The 16,652-nt window shown below is 52.8% G+C and overlaps 1 protein-coding gene across 1 annotated transcript in view; it reads left to right on the forward strand.

The window, feature by feature from the left end:
• Positions 1 to 83: 83 nt before the first annotated feature.
• Positions 84 to 16,652, forward strand: part of SLA2 (Src like adaptor 2) — a 29,213-nt gene continuing 12,644 nt past the window's right edge. The window contains exons 1-5 of the mRNA XM_027558617.1: positions 84 to 2,900; positions 5,848 to 5,981; positions 10,724 to 10,823; positions 11,186 to 11,272; positions 13,285 to 13,388. Of these exons, the coding sequence (XP_027414418.1) occupies positions 5,891 to 5,981; positions 10,724 to 10,823; positions 11,186 to 11,272; positions 13,285 to 13,388 (382 nt within the window). The 5' untranslated portion in view covers positions 84 to 2,900; positions 5,848 to 5,890. The remainder of the gene's footprint in view (positions 2,901 to 5,847; positions 5,982 to 10,723; positions 10,824 to 11,185; positions 11,273 to 13,284; positions 13,389 to 16,652) is intronic.

The raw sequence follows: 16,652 nt of genomic DNA on the forward strand, positions 1-16,652 counted from the left end.
TTCTCTCAAGCCACTTCCTGGGGCTCTGGTGGGGACTGCACATGGGCTTCATACTGGGTCACATACCTGATGATTGTCCACCCAGCGACACCATCCACTTAAAGTGAGGAAACCAAGTCCCGGGATTAATCATTTGCCCAAGATCATCATGCCAGTAAGCTAGCCGGGACTGAACCCTGAGTCCATCTGACATACCTGTATTCCCCTCAGACGAAAAACCGTGAGAAGCTTGGTCATTGGTTTGTGATGGAGGAGCAGGTGAGGTCTCGGGAAGGCGTTCAGCATCTCAGCTCTGCCCTTCGTGCACGGTTGCTGCGTCCCACCCCTTGTGCGGTAACCACAGCCACCTGCCAGGGCGCCACCGACAGACCAGGCTGTGTTTCTCCAGAAGGGGCTCTTTGTACCCTGCCCCCCAAGAATAATTCCAGGGGGGTGGCCATCCTAGATCAGTTCCAAATGATCCAGGGGCTGCGGCTACCAGTATACCCAGGTCGCAGTGTCTGTGGGGAGGTACTTGTAAAATGACTCGACCCTGCCTCTCCTAGTAGAGGACAGGAAACCAGTGCCCATGGGCAGATGAGGTGTCCCTGCTGAGTTCCAGACAAAACCACCCGGCACGGAGTTGCAGAGCTGCAGGTGGTCTGATGGCCAGGGCTGCTCTGAGAGCCCACCCTGCTCCAGCCGTCTTGGCTGCACAGCACGGATGGTTGCCTCTTCCCAGCTTGGCTTTGTGCCTGGGGTCAGGCCCCAACTGACTACACCCAGCTGGTTCTTACCATACTCATCCTCTTCTCATTTGCATTTTCTTTCTTCCTATTCAATACTAAAAAAAGAAGTTGGAGCGCCTACTTTGTGAGAGGTAAGGAAGTGGCCAGGTAGACGCTACACACTATGACTGTGTTAAGCTTTTCCGTGTAAATTTTCTCACGCAGTTCTCGTGGCAGCTCTGTGAAGTGGGCAGTGCGTTTTACAAAGAACGGTTGAGGAAAGTTAAGTGATGTCGCCAGAGACACCTACTCGACAAGGTTCCTAGTTCTTCCAGAATCAATGCATTTTCATGTTTTATTAAGGCTTTTATTGAGCACCCACTACAGATTGAGCCCTTTCATCTTCTTGCGTGTCCCTCCTCTGATCCAGGAAGGTAGACCTATTCCAGTTTTATGGATGAGAAGACAGGCCCAGAGGTAACTAACTTAAAAATAGTCTAGAAACTAATAGAGCCGCACATCTAGGCTTTAGACTCTCTCATTTCCAGGTACCTCCCTGAGTGGTATGGGAGAGCATATGGTGGGAATGTTTTGAGACCAGAGATGTCATTCCCTACTTCGTTCCTTGCTCATGGACTGCTCCTTAAGGCCAGTGTGAAAGGCTGTTTGTCACATGGAAAGATGGACATCACAGTGGTGTGGAGGCAAGAGCAGGTGGTTGGGGCTACGGTCAGGTCCCTCCCAGCCACAGGCCACATCCTTGAGGGGCCGTCACCCACAGTAGCATGCTAGTTAGAACTTTCTTAAAGAGGAGGCACTTCCACTCTGGCCCTCCACTCTCCACATCACATGCCTCAGGAGTTAAATCTCAAGCCTTACCCAGAGAAAGGGAGACCATGAATCCAGGTACAGCAGGGCCCCAAATCAGGCTGCATTGTCTGTGAAATGACAGTTTTGCGTTCAAAGCATCTGTCTCCAGGATTGCTAAGCCCCCTAAAGGGGAGATAATGAGTGGGTATGATTATTTAGATGCTAATGAGCTGAGGTTTTTATTTTAATTTATTTAAATGTTGTTAACTGATTTAAGCACACCAATCAGAGACAATTTTATCAGAGATTCTTCATCCCAGCGGAGTGAGTCTCAGGGTTAGGGAATGCATCAAGGATCACCTGGAGGGCTTGTGAAGACAGGTTGCTGGCCCTCCACCATGGAGTTTCTAATTGGGTAGACCTAAGATGGGCCTTGAGAACCCTCCTATGAAACGAAGTCCCAGATGGTACTGGGGCTACTGGCGTATGGACCACACTTGAAGAACCACTGTCCAGGTCCACGCACAGTGTGGCTCCCAGATGGTCAACATGGTTTTATTCACTGGGAGTTGTTAGCGATGTAGAATCTTGAGCCCCATCCAGACTCACAGAACCAGAATCCACTGTTTAACAAGATCCCCAGGGGCTTCCCTAGACACAGTAAATTTTGGGACACCTGCCTTCTTGGCAGTGCTTCCCATACTTGCCAGCCAGAGGAATCTCTTGGAGTGGTGAAGATTCAGAGTCTGGGAGCTGCTCCTCTGCTGACTTGGATTCAGAAGATGTGGGAGGGTCTCAGGGATCTGAGTCTAGCAAGCCCCCTCAGGTGATGGTGACGATCAGGGAAGCCTGGCTACCCATTGGGTCTGTGTTCCTCAGAGCAGACCCAAACCCCAGAGCCAGAAGAGAAGCCTCTCCCTCCGGGATCGTGACGTGGCAGCTGCTTCTCCCCCACAAACAGGAACTTGGGGAAGGTGGCTCCTTGATGGTCTGTGATGCCGTCAGAGGAAACGGGTGGTTGTGAGAACCACAGAGCCTGCAGATGTGAGCCGGGAGCCCTAAGAACCCTGCAGCAGAGCTCAGAGATGTGGGTCCTGCTTCCCCGCCTGGCTGTACTTGACAGGGCCACCTAGTCAGAGGTCTCGGAGGAGCACGGGGGTCCTGTCCCATCCCTGGGGTACAGACCACTACCACGGGCAGATGCCGAGCTCCCCAAAGCTCCCTGAAGACTCTCTCAGGCCAAGAGGTTTCTGGGTGGCCTAGAACTAAGGACATTGGCAGACTTCTAGAAGACTTTACACCCCACTGAGAGCTCCAACCTCTTCAGCTAAAACATGCGTCTTAGCTGGTCCCCCATCCCAAGACTCTGATGACAGGAAACCAGTAAGTACGCTTGATTTTGTTTTCTGATGGCCTTGGGACTGTGAGGAATGATGGTCCCCTCAAGACTGGGAGTGGGCTATACAGTTGGGAAATAAGCTCAACGGGAAGGGCAGTTGGTTCTGCTGAGGCTGTGAGAAACGGCTTCTGACGGTCCTCTTCCCCTTTGCTGTTCCCTCCAGCTGCTTTTCATGCCCATTCTGGTCTCATCTCAGTTCCCAACTTGCTGTGTGACTTGGGGACCCTCTCTGAGCGATAGCCGTATGGTGTCAGTGGATACGAGGAGTCTAGATTATAACCTCTGAAGGCACATTCAGTTCTGGAGTCTACAGTTCCTCTCAAAAAGGTCTTCAGCTGATCTTTCTCAGCTAAAAGGGAGGGCAGGGGTTCTCCCTTTAGCTCAATCCAAATCCGTGACTTACCTCCACCACTGAGAAATTATTTTCAGAAGCACAAACACACAGAAGACTCAGATTGTAGACCCAGGTCTGCAATAACCAGCTACCAACAGAGCGCGAGGTCACTTTCTCTGGGCCCTGGTCATTGTTTGGAATGGTATTCAAACCCTGGGATCTCTCAAAAGGTCAAGTGCGATGATCAAAACAATGTGGGCGGTGGGTATGCTGACCTCAGCTGTCTTTAACTCTTCCGCCCATGCCTGGGCCCCTGCAAAGTGCCTAACATGAGTAAGTTGTTCAGATACTTACACAGTTATTACATTCTTCTCTTTAAGTTTGAGCCAATACCACCTCCTCTTCCTAGGTCTGCCCACCCCCGGTCTTCATTTTGCCCCCAGACGTCTTCCCGACCTTGACCTGACCTGGTGAAGGGAGCTGGCAGAGTGCTGGGGGCTGGCAGCCTGAGTGCAGGGTTCTCCTGCGGCCCAGCCCCCACCTCTACCTGCAGCGGGAAGAAGCCTCTGGGTTTAGTGTGGTTGGTAACTGTGGTGACTTTGTCTTGCTCAAAGAGAAGAAAGCAACCTTCACTGAGCACACTCTCCCTGCCAGGCTGCTCAGCTTCTCACAGCCCGAGGTGTCAGTATTATTCCCAGATTCACACATGAGACTCAGGGAAGTCGCGTGCTTTGCCTGAGGTCACACAGCTTGAGTTTGGTTGGTCTGAATTAAGCCCTCGCGCTAGCCAGGCATGATCTGTCCCAGGGGTTTTCTGGACCCATGTCTGTGCCTCATACCCAAGGGAAGGAAAGGCTGGGACCAGCAGGACTGTTGAAAACCTGACCATGAAAAGCTGCCTTGACCTTGAGGGAAGCAGAGACCCCAGGAGGCAGCAGCACCAGCTCGGGCTGCCAAGGTTTCAGGATTTCCAAGTCTGAGCAGGAAGTGGCTGCCAGGAGCCATCCCCTAAGGGTGGGCCTGAGCTACCCAAGGAGGGAGAGCAAACAGATCCTGTTTTCCCCGTGTTGATGGCAGGAGATGGCAGATGGTTTCACAGATAGATGTTCTAACCTCTAAGGCAGGACCTTTACTCCTCAGACAGGATGGCTGGTGAGGCCACGGGAGCCCCTCCATGATCATGGCGAGCAGCTGTCCTCACCCAGGGGTAGGGAGATGTTCAAAGGCAGGATGGAGCCTGCCATGTCCCCACACTGGTGTAATCGTGTCCTGTCTGTAAGGAAAAGACTGAAACTGTCTGAAAGAATGAAACCACCTTCCTGCAGCGTCTTAATAATATATTGTTTGAAAAAATCAGCATTACCATGGAAACCTGAGAATTTAAATTATTCTAAAGATAATGGGCAAGATCCCCTAGAGAAGGAAATGGCTATCCACCCCAGTGTTTTTGCCTGGAGAATCCCATGGACAAGGGAGCCTGGCGGGCTACAGCCCATGGGGTTGCAAGAGTTGGGCACAGCTTAGAGATTAAGCAATAACAAACAAGGATAAGACACCTATCCAAAGAGCTTGTAATCACTCCATCCATTTAGGCAATGTTCATCAAGTGCCATCGGTGGGTGAAAATGCCGAGGAATTGGGCAAACAGAGAGGTCCTTGTTCATAGCATGCTATGGAATCGTGACTGGTTAAACAAGCACCCCAGCACATGAATAATTAAAAATTGGGAAGAGCACAACAGGGAGCCAAGAGGGACACAAGGGAAGGTCCCCAGAAACAGCCTCTGGTGAAGTGACATTCAGGGTGTGAGAAAGGAAAAGCAGGCACCGGCCAGCCTCTTCACACGCGTTATCTCTCAGGCCCGTATGGCGGGTGTTGTTATCCCCTTTTTCAAACGAGGAAATGGAGGCAAAGAGAGGGAAATGGTTCGACAGCCAATCCTGTACAGACTTGCAAGTCACCACTGTGTCACGGCCTCCCAGGCACCCTACTCTGCCCTGTGACACTGGTCACTGTGCTCGGTGTCACCTTAGCTCACGAGACGCGCCAGCTCCCAAGTCCCCTCAGATCCCCCTTGCCCACCCAGCCATGGGTCCCGGTGTGCCTGGGATGAATGAACTCTGTCCTGTCATTGGCCCTTGCCCCCCAGGTGACAGAATGTGATCCCAGGTCAGGCAGTGGTTCTGAGGAACCATGGAAATGAGCAGCTAGGGCTGGGGGATTCAGGGAAAACTTCCTGGGGAGGGTGGGATACAGACAGGCCGGAAATGGGAAAAGGGTCTTCCGGCCAGTGGGAGGGGACTTCACACAGGGAAAGGCCCAGAAACATTGAATGGAGCATGGCTGCAGCATAGAAAAGATGGGATGAAAAGAAAACAAGGTCTGGTTTGCAGAAAGCCTTCAGAGGCTGGTGGGGAGGGGCTGGAGCCTGGTCCTGACGGGAGGGATCTCGTTCCCTTGTGTCGGCCAGGAGGTCAGCAGGGCTGAGTTGGGGCAGGGCGGGGTGGAGGAGGGGTGGGCAGGAGCAGGAGGAGGCGGGGGTCTGGGCACCAGGCTCGGGGAGCCATGGCACGTCCCCATCACAGCATCTCTTTCAGATTTCTCTTGGCGATGTGCTCCTGAGTGTTCTTCTGAGGAACGATGGGAAGTCAGCCCAGTAGGGGGAAAGCCCTTCCAAGCCCAAGCTTCAGCCCCTGTGTGCAAGGCCAGAATCCTGAGCCCATGCAAGCAGGTAGGCCATGGGCCCCGGGGCAGCCAGGGCCTTCCTGACCAGCCACTCCGACACAGCTTTAAGTATAAACACAGCTTCGAGCGTTCACCTCCCCATGAACCCCACAGCCAGGGTCCCTGCTCTCGCGGAGCGTACATATTAATGGTCAGAACATTAACCCAGATAAACTAGAATATGTGAGAGGGTGACCCGAGCGAACTGAAGGGTGTGATGGGCCCCAGGCGTCTCCCAAGGCTTCCCTCCTCCCAACTCAGCTTATCCAGAGACTGAGCTGCAGCTCTCAGACCAGCCCACTTCCGCTGCTCTCCAAAGCTGCACCATCCATTAGCACAGCCACTAACCTTATGTTGCTATTTCAGTTTAGACTGAAATTAATGAAAATCAAAGATTCAGCTCCTCAGTCACACCAGCCTTATTTATTTTAAGTGCTCACCAGCCGTATGTAGCTAGTAGCTACCTTATTGGACAACACAATTATAGAACATTTCCATCAGCACAGAAAGTTCTGCTGGATGGTGATGCTGTTATCCTGAGAGGTGCTATGAAATACTTGAAGCAAAATAGAGCTATGATGCCTGGAAAAATGAATTCATACAAGGCATAGGCTAAACCTATCATTGTGGTTTTCTAAGGCAGTCCTGACTAAAAATGTCTGTTTTTATGATGATTCAGTTCAGTTCAGTTGCTTAGTCGTGTCCAACTCTGCAACCCCATGGACTGCAGCATGCCAGGCTTCCCTGTCCATCACCAACTCCCAGAGCTTGCTCAAACTCATGTCCATCGAGTCGGTGATGCCATCCAACCGTCCCATCCTCTGTCGTCCCCTTCTCCTCCCGCCTTAAGACTTTCCCGGCATAAGGGTCTTTTCCAATGAGTCAGATGATTAAGATGATTAGGCCATCAAAATATCCTGCAGTATCTAATACTTTGATGTTAGAACTATAGCCCCAGTTTTTTCTTGATCCCTAAAACAGCCCACAAATCCTTTCTAACATCACTTTCTGATTTGGGGTTTTGATAATGCATTTGTCAGCAGCCCCCAGAGAGAAAGAGAACTAGTAGGGTATGTGTGTGCACACGTGTGTAAGAGAGAATTTAAGAAATTGGCCCACGCCGTTGTGGAGTGGCCAGTCTGAAGTCTGCAAGGCAGGTCAGCAGGCTGGAGACCAGGGAGGAGCTGATGCTGCTGAATTCCAGAGTGGAGCCTGGAGACAGGATTCTTTCTTCTTCGAAGGACATCAGCCTTTTTCTCTCAGTCTTCAACTGACTGGAGAAGATCCACTCACAAAGTGGAGGGTAATTCAAACCCTACTGATTTAAATCATTGGAAAAGACCCTGATGCTGGGAAAGATTGAAGGCAAAGGGAGAACGGGGTGGTAGAGGATGAGATGGTTAGATAGTATCACTGACTCGATGGACATGAAGCTGAGCAAACTCCAGGGAGGACAAAGAGGCCCGGCGTGCTGCAGTCCTCAGTGTTGCAAAGAGCTGGACACAAGTTCTGAACAACAACTGACTTAAATGTTAATCTCCTCTAAAAAACAGCAGCATGGCAGCCTCTAGACTAGTATTTGACCCAATATCTGAGTACTGTGGGCTAGCCACTCTGACACACAAAAGTAACCATCACAGATAACAAGATTACTGTAAACCATCAGCACTTTTAGGAGGAAGGACATAGCCACACAGGTAAACAGAAGTGGGAGAGTGCAGAGCCACAGTCTGGATGTCTGGGTTTGGCAGGTGTTGCCCCCAATCTGAAGAGTCCTCTACATTGGCGGGGGCGTCCTTTCCACTTCTCTGCCCCCATCCCCAATATCCTCCTTTCTTTTTTTTTTTTATTATTTGTTTTCTTTCTGGCCACACCGCACAGCCTGCAGGATTTAGTTCCCCGACCACAGATCAAACCCATGCCCCCTGCAGGAGAAGTCAGTAGTCCTAACCACTAGACCCCCAGGGAAGGCCCAGTATCCTCCCTTCTTTAATACCAGCCTCCCCCAGATCCCAGATCCAGGTGTTATCGACACCTGGACCCTGCAGACACCTGGTGGGCAGGCAGCTGCCTCCTCTTTGCCACTCACTGTGCACCCAGAGTGTGGGGCCCTGCAGGAAGAGATGTGGAAACCACACAGACCTCCACCTTATTTCCTCTGAATCAAGCCACAGGCAGTGCCCTCAAGGTAGCTCTGACTCACGGCGAGGCAGCTGAGAGGGGTGACCCCCAGCAGGTGTCCTGGGGCCCTCCCTGCCTGTGGGAACAGAGGGGAACTGGGTACCCCCCCTCTCCCAGGGTCTCCAGGGGAAGGACGGGCCACAGCTGTGAACAAGGCAGGCATAGCCCCTGAGACAGGAGCTAAAGCAACCATCAATTACAATTGTGTTAGATTTTAGTGACAGTTTTAAGGGTCTCTGATTCAGAGTGTGGGCTGAGGGGCTCGTCAGGGAGGGGACATTTCATTTAATCCAAGGAGTGAAGAATGAAGATGACTCAGCCACTGGAGGGGACCCGTCAGGGGGCAGCATGTGCAACTCAGTGGCTCCTGAGGATGCAAAGCCAGGGCTTCCAGAAGGGAGAGGGGCCCTTCTGGCCACCTGCTTCCATTCTTGTCACAGGACACCCTCCCCAGACTTACTCGCACCGTGTATTCGAGCATCAGGCATTCCCCTGCCCCGTGGGATGGCCAGGCCCCAGGGTCTGAGGACTCTAGTCTGGGGTCAACAAGGGGATCTCCATGTGGGTCTGGGAGAATATGCAGGAACCGGTCCATTTCCAGAATCTCAGTCTCACTCTGTCCATGTCCCGGAGGCCCTCAGCCCCCATAAAGAGTCCAGCTCTGTGTCTGCCCCGCCCCATCCCCTGGGTCCTTGTCTGTCCTCTTCTGTCCCTCCCTCACTTCCTGGGGCCCCAGCTCTGTCTAGAGGGCCTCACAGAGGCCTCTCAGGCCCTGAGGAGCATCTGTGGGTTACATAAACCTTTCTTTCTGGCCCTGACTGCTTCCCATAGCTTGATTCAGAGGCCCCTACTGAGATGGGATGAGGAGGAAGGGGAGGGGGCCACTGGGGTGTGGGTGAAGGGTGCTCAGTAGGATGGGATTTTTCAGTAAAGGTGGGCCTGGACAGGCATTAGGAGGTCTAGTTAAACGGGACAGGCTGGTGCCCAGTGGGGTGAGGGGATGAGCATCCTGTGCTAAAGGTAGCTGCTTGCCTCCTGCTCTCCAACCTCAAGGTTAGGCCTCAAGGCCCCTGTGTTCTCAGGACCAGTCCTGGTGGCGTGGCGTGGGGTAGGGGTGGGGGTGGCTTGGCATCCTCTGTCTCTGTGACTCCCTCTTTGAACGTCAGCCTCCCAGGCAGTCTGGGCCTTTCAGAGATGTGCTGTGCAGGCCAGTCCACCCTCCCTGGGCCCAGGAGCAGTGCCCCACGGGTGGAGAAGGACTCCCGGCAAAGCACCCTGCGGAGCCTCAGTTGCTTTGCTGTGTCATGGGGCTGAACAGAGACGATGCATACCGCAGGTGCTCAGCAAGATATGGCAGGTGTGTGACTAAGACACTTGACAGAGCCATGCGTTCCTGCTGGGCACCTGCTCTGGGCCAGGCCTGTCACAGTGGGCCTGGGGCTGCACTTCTGAGGGGGCAGCGCAGACTTGCCCCTGTTGCTCAGGACAAAAGTCACGAGAGAACCACTCTGCCCATGTGCAGGCACTCCAGAGTTACAGCACCCTTCCAGATGGGTGATGTCCTGGGCCCCTCCAGGAACCCTCACCCCCATGTCCCCCTCCCAGCCCCTCAAAGCTGGTCCATCTGGTAACCACCTCATCAGTGCCTTTCAGAAGCTGAGCTCAGAAATCTAGGCTAATACCTGCTTAGAACTGTCAGTTAGCTATCAAAATCTCCTGTGATGATCTGTGTAAAAATGGGGTTGTAGGGACTTCCCTTGGAGAAGGCAATGGCACCCCACTCCAGTACTCTTGCCTGGAAAATCCCATGGACGGAGGAGCCTGGTAGGCTGCAATTCATGAGGTCGCTAAGAGTTGGACACGACTGAGTGACTTCACTTTGACTTTTCCCTTTCATGCATTGGAGAAGGAAATGGCAACCCACTCCAGTATTCTTGCCTGGAGAATCCCAGGGACGGCGGGGCCTGGTGGGCTGCCATCTATGGGGTCGCACAGAGTCGGACACGACTGAAGCGACTTAGCAGCAGCAGGGACTTCCCTGGTGGTCCAGTGGTTAAGAATCTGCCTGCCAGTGAGGGGGACGTGGGTTCTATCCCAGGTCTGGGAACTAAGATCCCACATGCTACAGGGCAACTAAGCTTATGCGCCTCGACCGCTGAGCCCACGCACTCTGGAGCCCATCCTCCACCCACTGCCGCAAGAAGCCCAATCACTGCAACTAGCTAGAGAGTAGCCCCTACTCACTGCAACTCAAGAAAGCCTGTGCACAGCAACGAAGGGCCCATGCGCTGCCACAAAGACCCTGCACAGTCAAAAAAAAAAAAGGGGGATTGTAGTCAGGAGCCCCACTCCCTTTGCCACACCAGTCCTTTCCCTGAGGGGCCCAGGAGATGTCTGGGTGCCCTGGGCTCTACACAGCCCTGTGGAAAAGCATCAGATCCAGGCACCCCTTGGGAGCCCAGCAGACATGCCACCCCGGGTGCCTGTGGGAGGACTGATGGAAGAACCCAGCCTCCACCAGAACTCACATTCTGGCCCAAGGGTGACCACCTCTGTCCCTCCCTCCAGAGAGGAGCCGGGCCAAGGCCGTGGCCCTGGGCAGTTTCCCAGTGGGCGAGCAGGCAGAGCTGTCGCTGAGACTGGGCGAGCCGTTGACCATCATCTCGGAGTAAGTCCTTCCGAGGGCAGTGGGTTGGATGCTCTGTCCCTTCCCCCAGTCCCTGAAGATGCACTCAGGGGTGGAGGGGCCTCTTCCAGGAGAAAAGAGCGTGGCCTTTGGTGCTGAGCTCACACAGGTGGAGTGTCTACAGCTTGACACTCCTGCAGGGAGAAGCAGTGGGGAGGGGCCCTGAATCAGACCACCTGCTGCCCAGGAGATACCTGGACCGGCTGGTGCAAGGAAGCCTGGGACACTCAGGTGGGACAGGTGGCCACAGGACCCAGCCTGGGGGGTCCCCGTGAGTCCCCCAGGGGCACTTCCCAGGGCTTGGTCCTTCTGAGAAGGGGGCCCCCTTGTCCTTCTCTCTCCAGGGATGGAGACTGGTGGACGGTGCTGTCGGACGTCTCAGGCAGAGAGTACAGCATACCCAGCATCCACGTGGCCAGAATCGCCCATGGGTGAGTCCCCATCCCAGGCCCTGCCTCAGGGGCTTCCTGCTGTCTCCTCCCACAAGCCCAGTCTTATCTGAGCAGAGCTGGCATCAGAGGCCAATCAGGCCAGGACCCTGTCCTTCAGAGGGGCTGACAACTGACTCTCTCAGGTCAGCTTGTGAGGCTTGGGAGCCCAGGGGAGGGGGCTCACGAAGGCCTCATGGAGATGTGGCGCCTGGTCCTTAGAGGGTGGACAAGAATTTGGTGAGGAGGGCACAGCAACCCACTCCAGTATACTTGCCTGGAGGATCCCATGGACAGAGGAGCCTGGCGGGCTGCAGTCCATGGGGTCACAAAGAGTCAGACATGACTGAAGCGACTAACACACACGCACACACAAGAATCTGGTGGTGGAGAATGCTGAGCATCAGTGTGCCCAGGGAGTCTCCTTGGGTGGCCTTTCCAAAAGGCATTTACTTGGGAGGATTGGACTTGGGCACACATGGTCTCTTACGAAGTGTGAGCCATCTCTCGCCAAGAGTAAGGGACAGACTGACTCCTGAGCAAATTCTGTGTTGAGAGAGAAAGGCAGTGAATAACCTGGAGCCAGGAATGTGTCACTGAGTGCGCTGTGACAGCCACTCTTCAGTTCTGAGGCAAACTCAGAACTCAGGGGCGGCCTCACTTTTTGAAGCTCACGGGATGCCTGGCTCTGATCCTGAGACATGAGAACCCCTCATGGAATCAGTTCACACAGAGGCAGGGTGAAGCCCACGTGGCCTGCGTGTCTCTCTGTGGCCTGGGCCTGCTGGGCAGAGTTTTGTGCCCATAGCTGACACTGAAGTTTAAACCGAGGAAACACTGACTGCCTCTGAGAGTCAGTCCCCTTTCTGGCCACGACTTCATTTGCAGCCTCTTTATGAAAGGATGTGTTTTATTTGCTATAAAATTAGGCTAAGTTTGCTGCTGGCACCAAGAGAATCACAGCTTCTTATTTACTTGGGATCAACTCATCCCTGACTCTGGCTTAGACTGTGGAATTTCACGGAATGACAGCCATTTCCATCAAATTGGCTTCTTAAGGCTTTGCTTGGGCCCCCCCTGCCTGATGCTGGGAAAGATTGAAGGCAAAAAGAGAAGGGGGCGGCAGAGGATGAGATGGTTAGATAGCATCACCAACTCAGTGGACATGAATTTGAGCAAACTCTGGAGATAGTGGAGGACAGAGGAGTCTGGTGGGTTACAGTCCATGGGGTCACAAAGAGTTGGACACGACTTAGCCCCTGAACAACAGCAACAACCCAGGAATGACTCTGGGGACAGTGTGAAGCAGATGGACTAGTACGCCAAAAAATTCCTGCAAAACTTCCTTGAACTTTCCATGGCAATGAAGTCCCTCGTGGACATATATGGGTGAGGATAAATGAAGAGAGGAAGGAAGATGTGGGCCCAGAATTATCAAGAATCCCAGCATTGGAAGCACGTATGAAGATCTGTGGACTGTGTAATTTTTTTTCTCAAAATTTTAGACTGTCTTGAACATTATAGTTCCAAACTTTTGACCCACAAATAATCTCCAATCGAAGTGAGATTTCAGTGATACTGAGTAAATGTTCACCTGCACACCGTTTGACTACATAGTTAAACTTTAAACTTCAAATAAAATATTCACTAAACTTAAAAAAAAAGAACAATTCTTAGAGAGGTGAAGGCTTAGAAATGTGAGTGAATGGCGTACGGGTGCAGGGGGAACTGGGCGGGTGACAGGAGAGGGTCTGGGATCACCTAACCTGCCCCCAGACCCTGGCCATTTGGGAATGAGGTCTCCAGTCAGAGAAGACTGGGGCTGACCCCGTGAGACTGTCCTCTGAGGGCCCTGGAGCCAGGACCAGGACACAGCGGCGGGGCCTGAGAGACCCCGAAGCCAACTCTCCATGGGACGGTTGGAATTGGAGGTCCACAGAGGCAGGAGAGGCTCCAGTAGGGTCTTGGCCCACCCACCCCCAGGCTGACCCCCGACCGTCTCTCCCCACCCCCAGGTGGCTGTATGAGGGCCTGAGCCGGGAGAAAGCTGAGGAACTGCTGCTGCTGCCTGGGAACCACGGAGGGGCCTTCCTCATCCGGGAGAGCCAGACCAGGAGAGGTGGGTAAGCTCAGTGCCACCCTGGGTCTGTCCCTGTTGTGCCAAGAGCCAGGTGTGATGTGACTCGGGGGTAGCGGTAGGAGCCCAGATGTGGAGGGCTGGAGACTGGCCTCAGAGTTGGGTGGCCTGACTAACTGACCACAGGCTGCGGCCTTGAGAACCCATCAACAACGGGGAAAGGGGAGTCCCCTGGTGGCTCCAAATGCAGGGGGCCTGGGGTTTGACCCCTGGTTGGGGAACTAGTTTCCACATGCCACAACTAGAGATCCCAAGTGCTGCATCTCGGACCCGGTACAGCCATATAAATAAATGAAAATATTAAAAAAAAAAAAAACTAGGCAATGACCTGCATTTCCAAAAATGGGTATGAATTGCCCACAGAAGGGATCCAGGCTCAGCCAACGCTTTGGCAACCAGGACTTACCATATAGTCATAGGAGAGTGCAGTCATTCCCTGCCTTGACCAGCAATGATTTCTCCTTCCCCAAGACACAATAGGATCCTGATCTCTTGGCAAAATGTTGACAAGTTGACAAGGTCTCTGTGCTTTGGGTCATTAGCCAGTTGGAGCCAGAGAACCCACCAAGAGTCACCTCATGACCCTCCTCTCTTTGCTGTGCAGATGGGGAAACAGAAGCCCACAGAGGGATGGAGACCTCTCACACTGCACATCCAAATGGGGCCTCTCCCACCCCAGGTTCAGGGCCTTTGCAAACAAAACACGAAGTGAAGTCTGTCTCTGATGCCCTTGCTTACTCTCTGAACTGCAGCCAGGCGTCCCTTACAGCAGGGACAGAGAGGAACAGCGTTCATGTTTATGTTAGGCCCTTTAATTGCCTTCACACAGCCCTGTTGCAGGGGCAGGGGTTGTACTTCCAATGTTCCCATTTTACAGATGAGAAAACTGAGACTTTTAGAGAAGAGAAACGATTTGCCTAGGGAGACACAGATACTAAGTGCAGAGCTGGCATTCAAACCCAGCTGAGGTTCATCTTACTTCAGACCCCCAAGAGAGGCCCACCTATCGTGATAATGGTGATTCATTGCAACCTCAGGGATGGACTGGGGAGAGGCTCTGTAGGATGGGCTTTCTGTGCTTCCCCTGAACTGAACTAACTTTGATGCATTGTCAGGGGCGTACTCAGTTCTCTACTCAAGTCTCCCTCCTGGGGCTCCTTCCAGCACATCTTTGCCTCTCCTTTCCTTTCTTCGGGAGCCCCCTCCCCACTCCACCTCTCCTCAGCCCCTTCTGCTGTTTCCCGAAAGTACCAGCATCACCCCCTCACACACACCAGTAGGCTGACCAGGGTCGGGGGCTGGCTCAAGTGCGGTAGCTACAAACAGGAAACCATAGCAGTGCTGTTGGGGGCAGGGGTGCTGCAGACCAGGCCCCAGTGAGCTTGAGAAGCCACAGGAAGTGCTCCAGTGCTCAGCTGCCCCACCCCCGCTCCTTCTCTGGCCTGGTTGAACCCCAAGAGCATAGTGACCGGAACTTACTGCCACTCTGCCCCCTTTCTAAGAAGGTATATATACAGGAGGAACCAGTGGAGAAATAAAGGAGAAAGCAGATAAGAATCCATAGGGTCTTTTTTTTTTCCTTCTGGTTTTATTGAGACATAACTGATATCCAGCACTGTATAAGTTTAAGGTGTAAAGGATCCGTAAGATCTCTAAGGAGCCACAAAACTGTTGGGATTAAGGTTAGATTTGACTCTAAGGTTTCCCACAGCAACGCCAGACGGGATTAGTACAGAAGGCAGCTCTCATCAAAAAAGAAAGAAAATTGCCAGTTCTACAGGAAAGGCAGCAGTTTCCCAATACTAATTTTTGTCTCTCATCTGGGGCTTCCTTTTGGAGAATGCGTGTCAAGAAAATGGGTCACGACCCATTTGTGGGTCAAGAAATCAGGTTAATTCGGTGGTTATAGACCAGTGGGTCTCAAACCTGGGTGGCCATCAGAATCACCTGGAGGGTTTATTAGACCAAAGACCTGGTCCAGGCAGTTCTGATTTGGTAAGTTGAGGCCTGAGAGTTTGCCTGTCCAACGAGTTCACAGTTGATGATTGCTGCTGCTAGTCTGGGGACCACACTTTAAGATCTAGACCTTAATGGGCTTCCCAGGTGGCTCGGTGGTAAAGAACCTGCCTGTGAATGCAGGAGGTGCAAGAGACGTAGGTTCAATCCCTGAATCAGGAAGATCCCCTGGAGTAGGAAACAGTAACCCACTCCAGTATTCTTGCCTGGAAAATCCCATGGACAGAGGAGCCTGGTGGGCTGCAGTCCGGGGGATCACAGAGTCAGGACTGATCTAGACCTTGGCTATGTATTGGAATCATCTGGGGGAGATTTATAAAGTACTGATGCCTGCCCTCCACCCCCAGAGTTACTGATTTAATTGGTCAGGGGTGTGGCCTGGGCCCTGGAAGCTATAAAAGCCCCCCACCCCCAACCCTGGGTGATTCTGATGTGCAGCCAAGGTTGAGACCCATTAAGCTGGTGAATCTGGACTGCTGAGTGTTTAAAGTGAAATACAGCTGAAACATTAGGGTGCCTCACTGGGGTTGGGGAAAATACTACTTCATCAAACTTTTGTTTTCAGTCATTTTAACGGTGTCCTGGGTCACAATGTAAAATTTCGTATTGTGGTTTGTGGTCAAAAAAAAAGTTTGACACTAAAGCTGTAGGGGCCCAAGTGACGCCATAGGATGGTGGTTCTGAGACTCGAGTGTACAGGAATCATCAGGGAAACATCTTGCCAGTGTGTTCCTGGGCCCCACCACAGACCTGCCAAATAAGACTGTGGGGCACAGAGGTCAGAAATCTGCTTCCGTCACAAGCTCTCCGGCCGGTTCTCCTGTTCTTTTAAGTTTGGAAACAAAGTTCCAGTCTAGGGAACCCAAAATCAAGTAATGAGCGACAGTGTTTTTCATGTTTGCATAATGCATCTTGTCATCTATAATGGTAATTAACTGTCGACTGAGTGGGTGAGACCAGATTTTCTTTGGCCCAAGGTGTGGATGTACCTCTGGGAGGGAAATTCTACAGGGGCTTTGAGTCTGTGGATGGACCAAGGAGGAAGTCCTGGGGCACTGCGCTCCTAAGAATACAATTCGGGGCCTGGAGTCAGGAGGGGACGAGGCCCCTACATCTTCCTGAGAGTCCCTCTGGCGTACCTTGTGTTTTAGGGAACCATGGCAGGGTCTGAGTCAGGCTGAAAATCTTGGTCTGTGAAGGGGCTCGAAGGGCTTCTGGAGGTCCCAGGAC

The sequence above is a fragment of the Bos indicus x Bos taurus genome, chromosome 13 (assembly GCF_003369695.1).
Source record: "Bos indicus x Bos taurus breed Angus x Brahman F1 hybrid chromosome 13, Bos_hybrid_MaternalHap_v2.0, whole genome shotgun sequence".
NCBI classification, from domain to species: domain Eukaryota; kingdom Metazoa; phylum Chordata; class Mammalia; order Artiodactyla; family Bovidae; genus Bos; species Bos indicus x Bos taurus.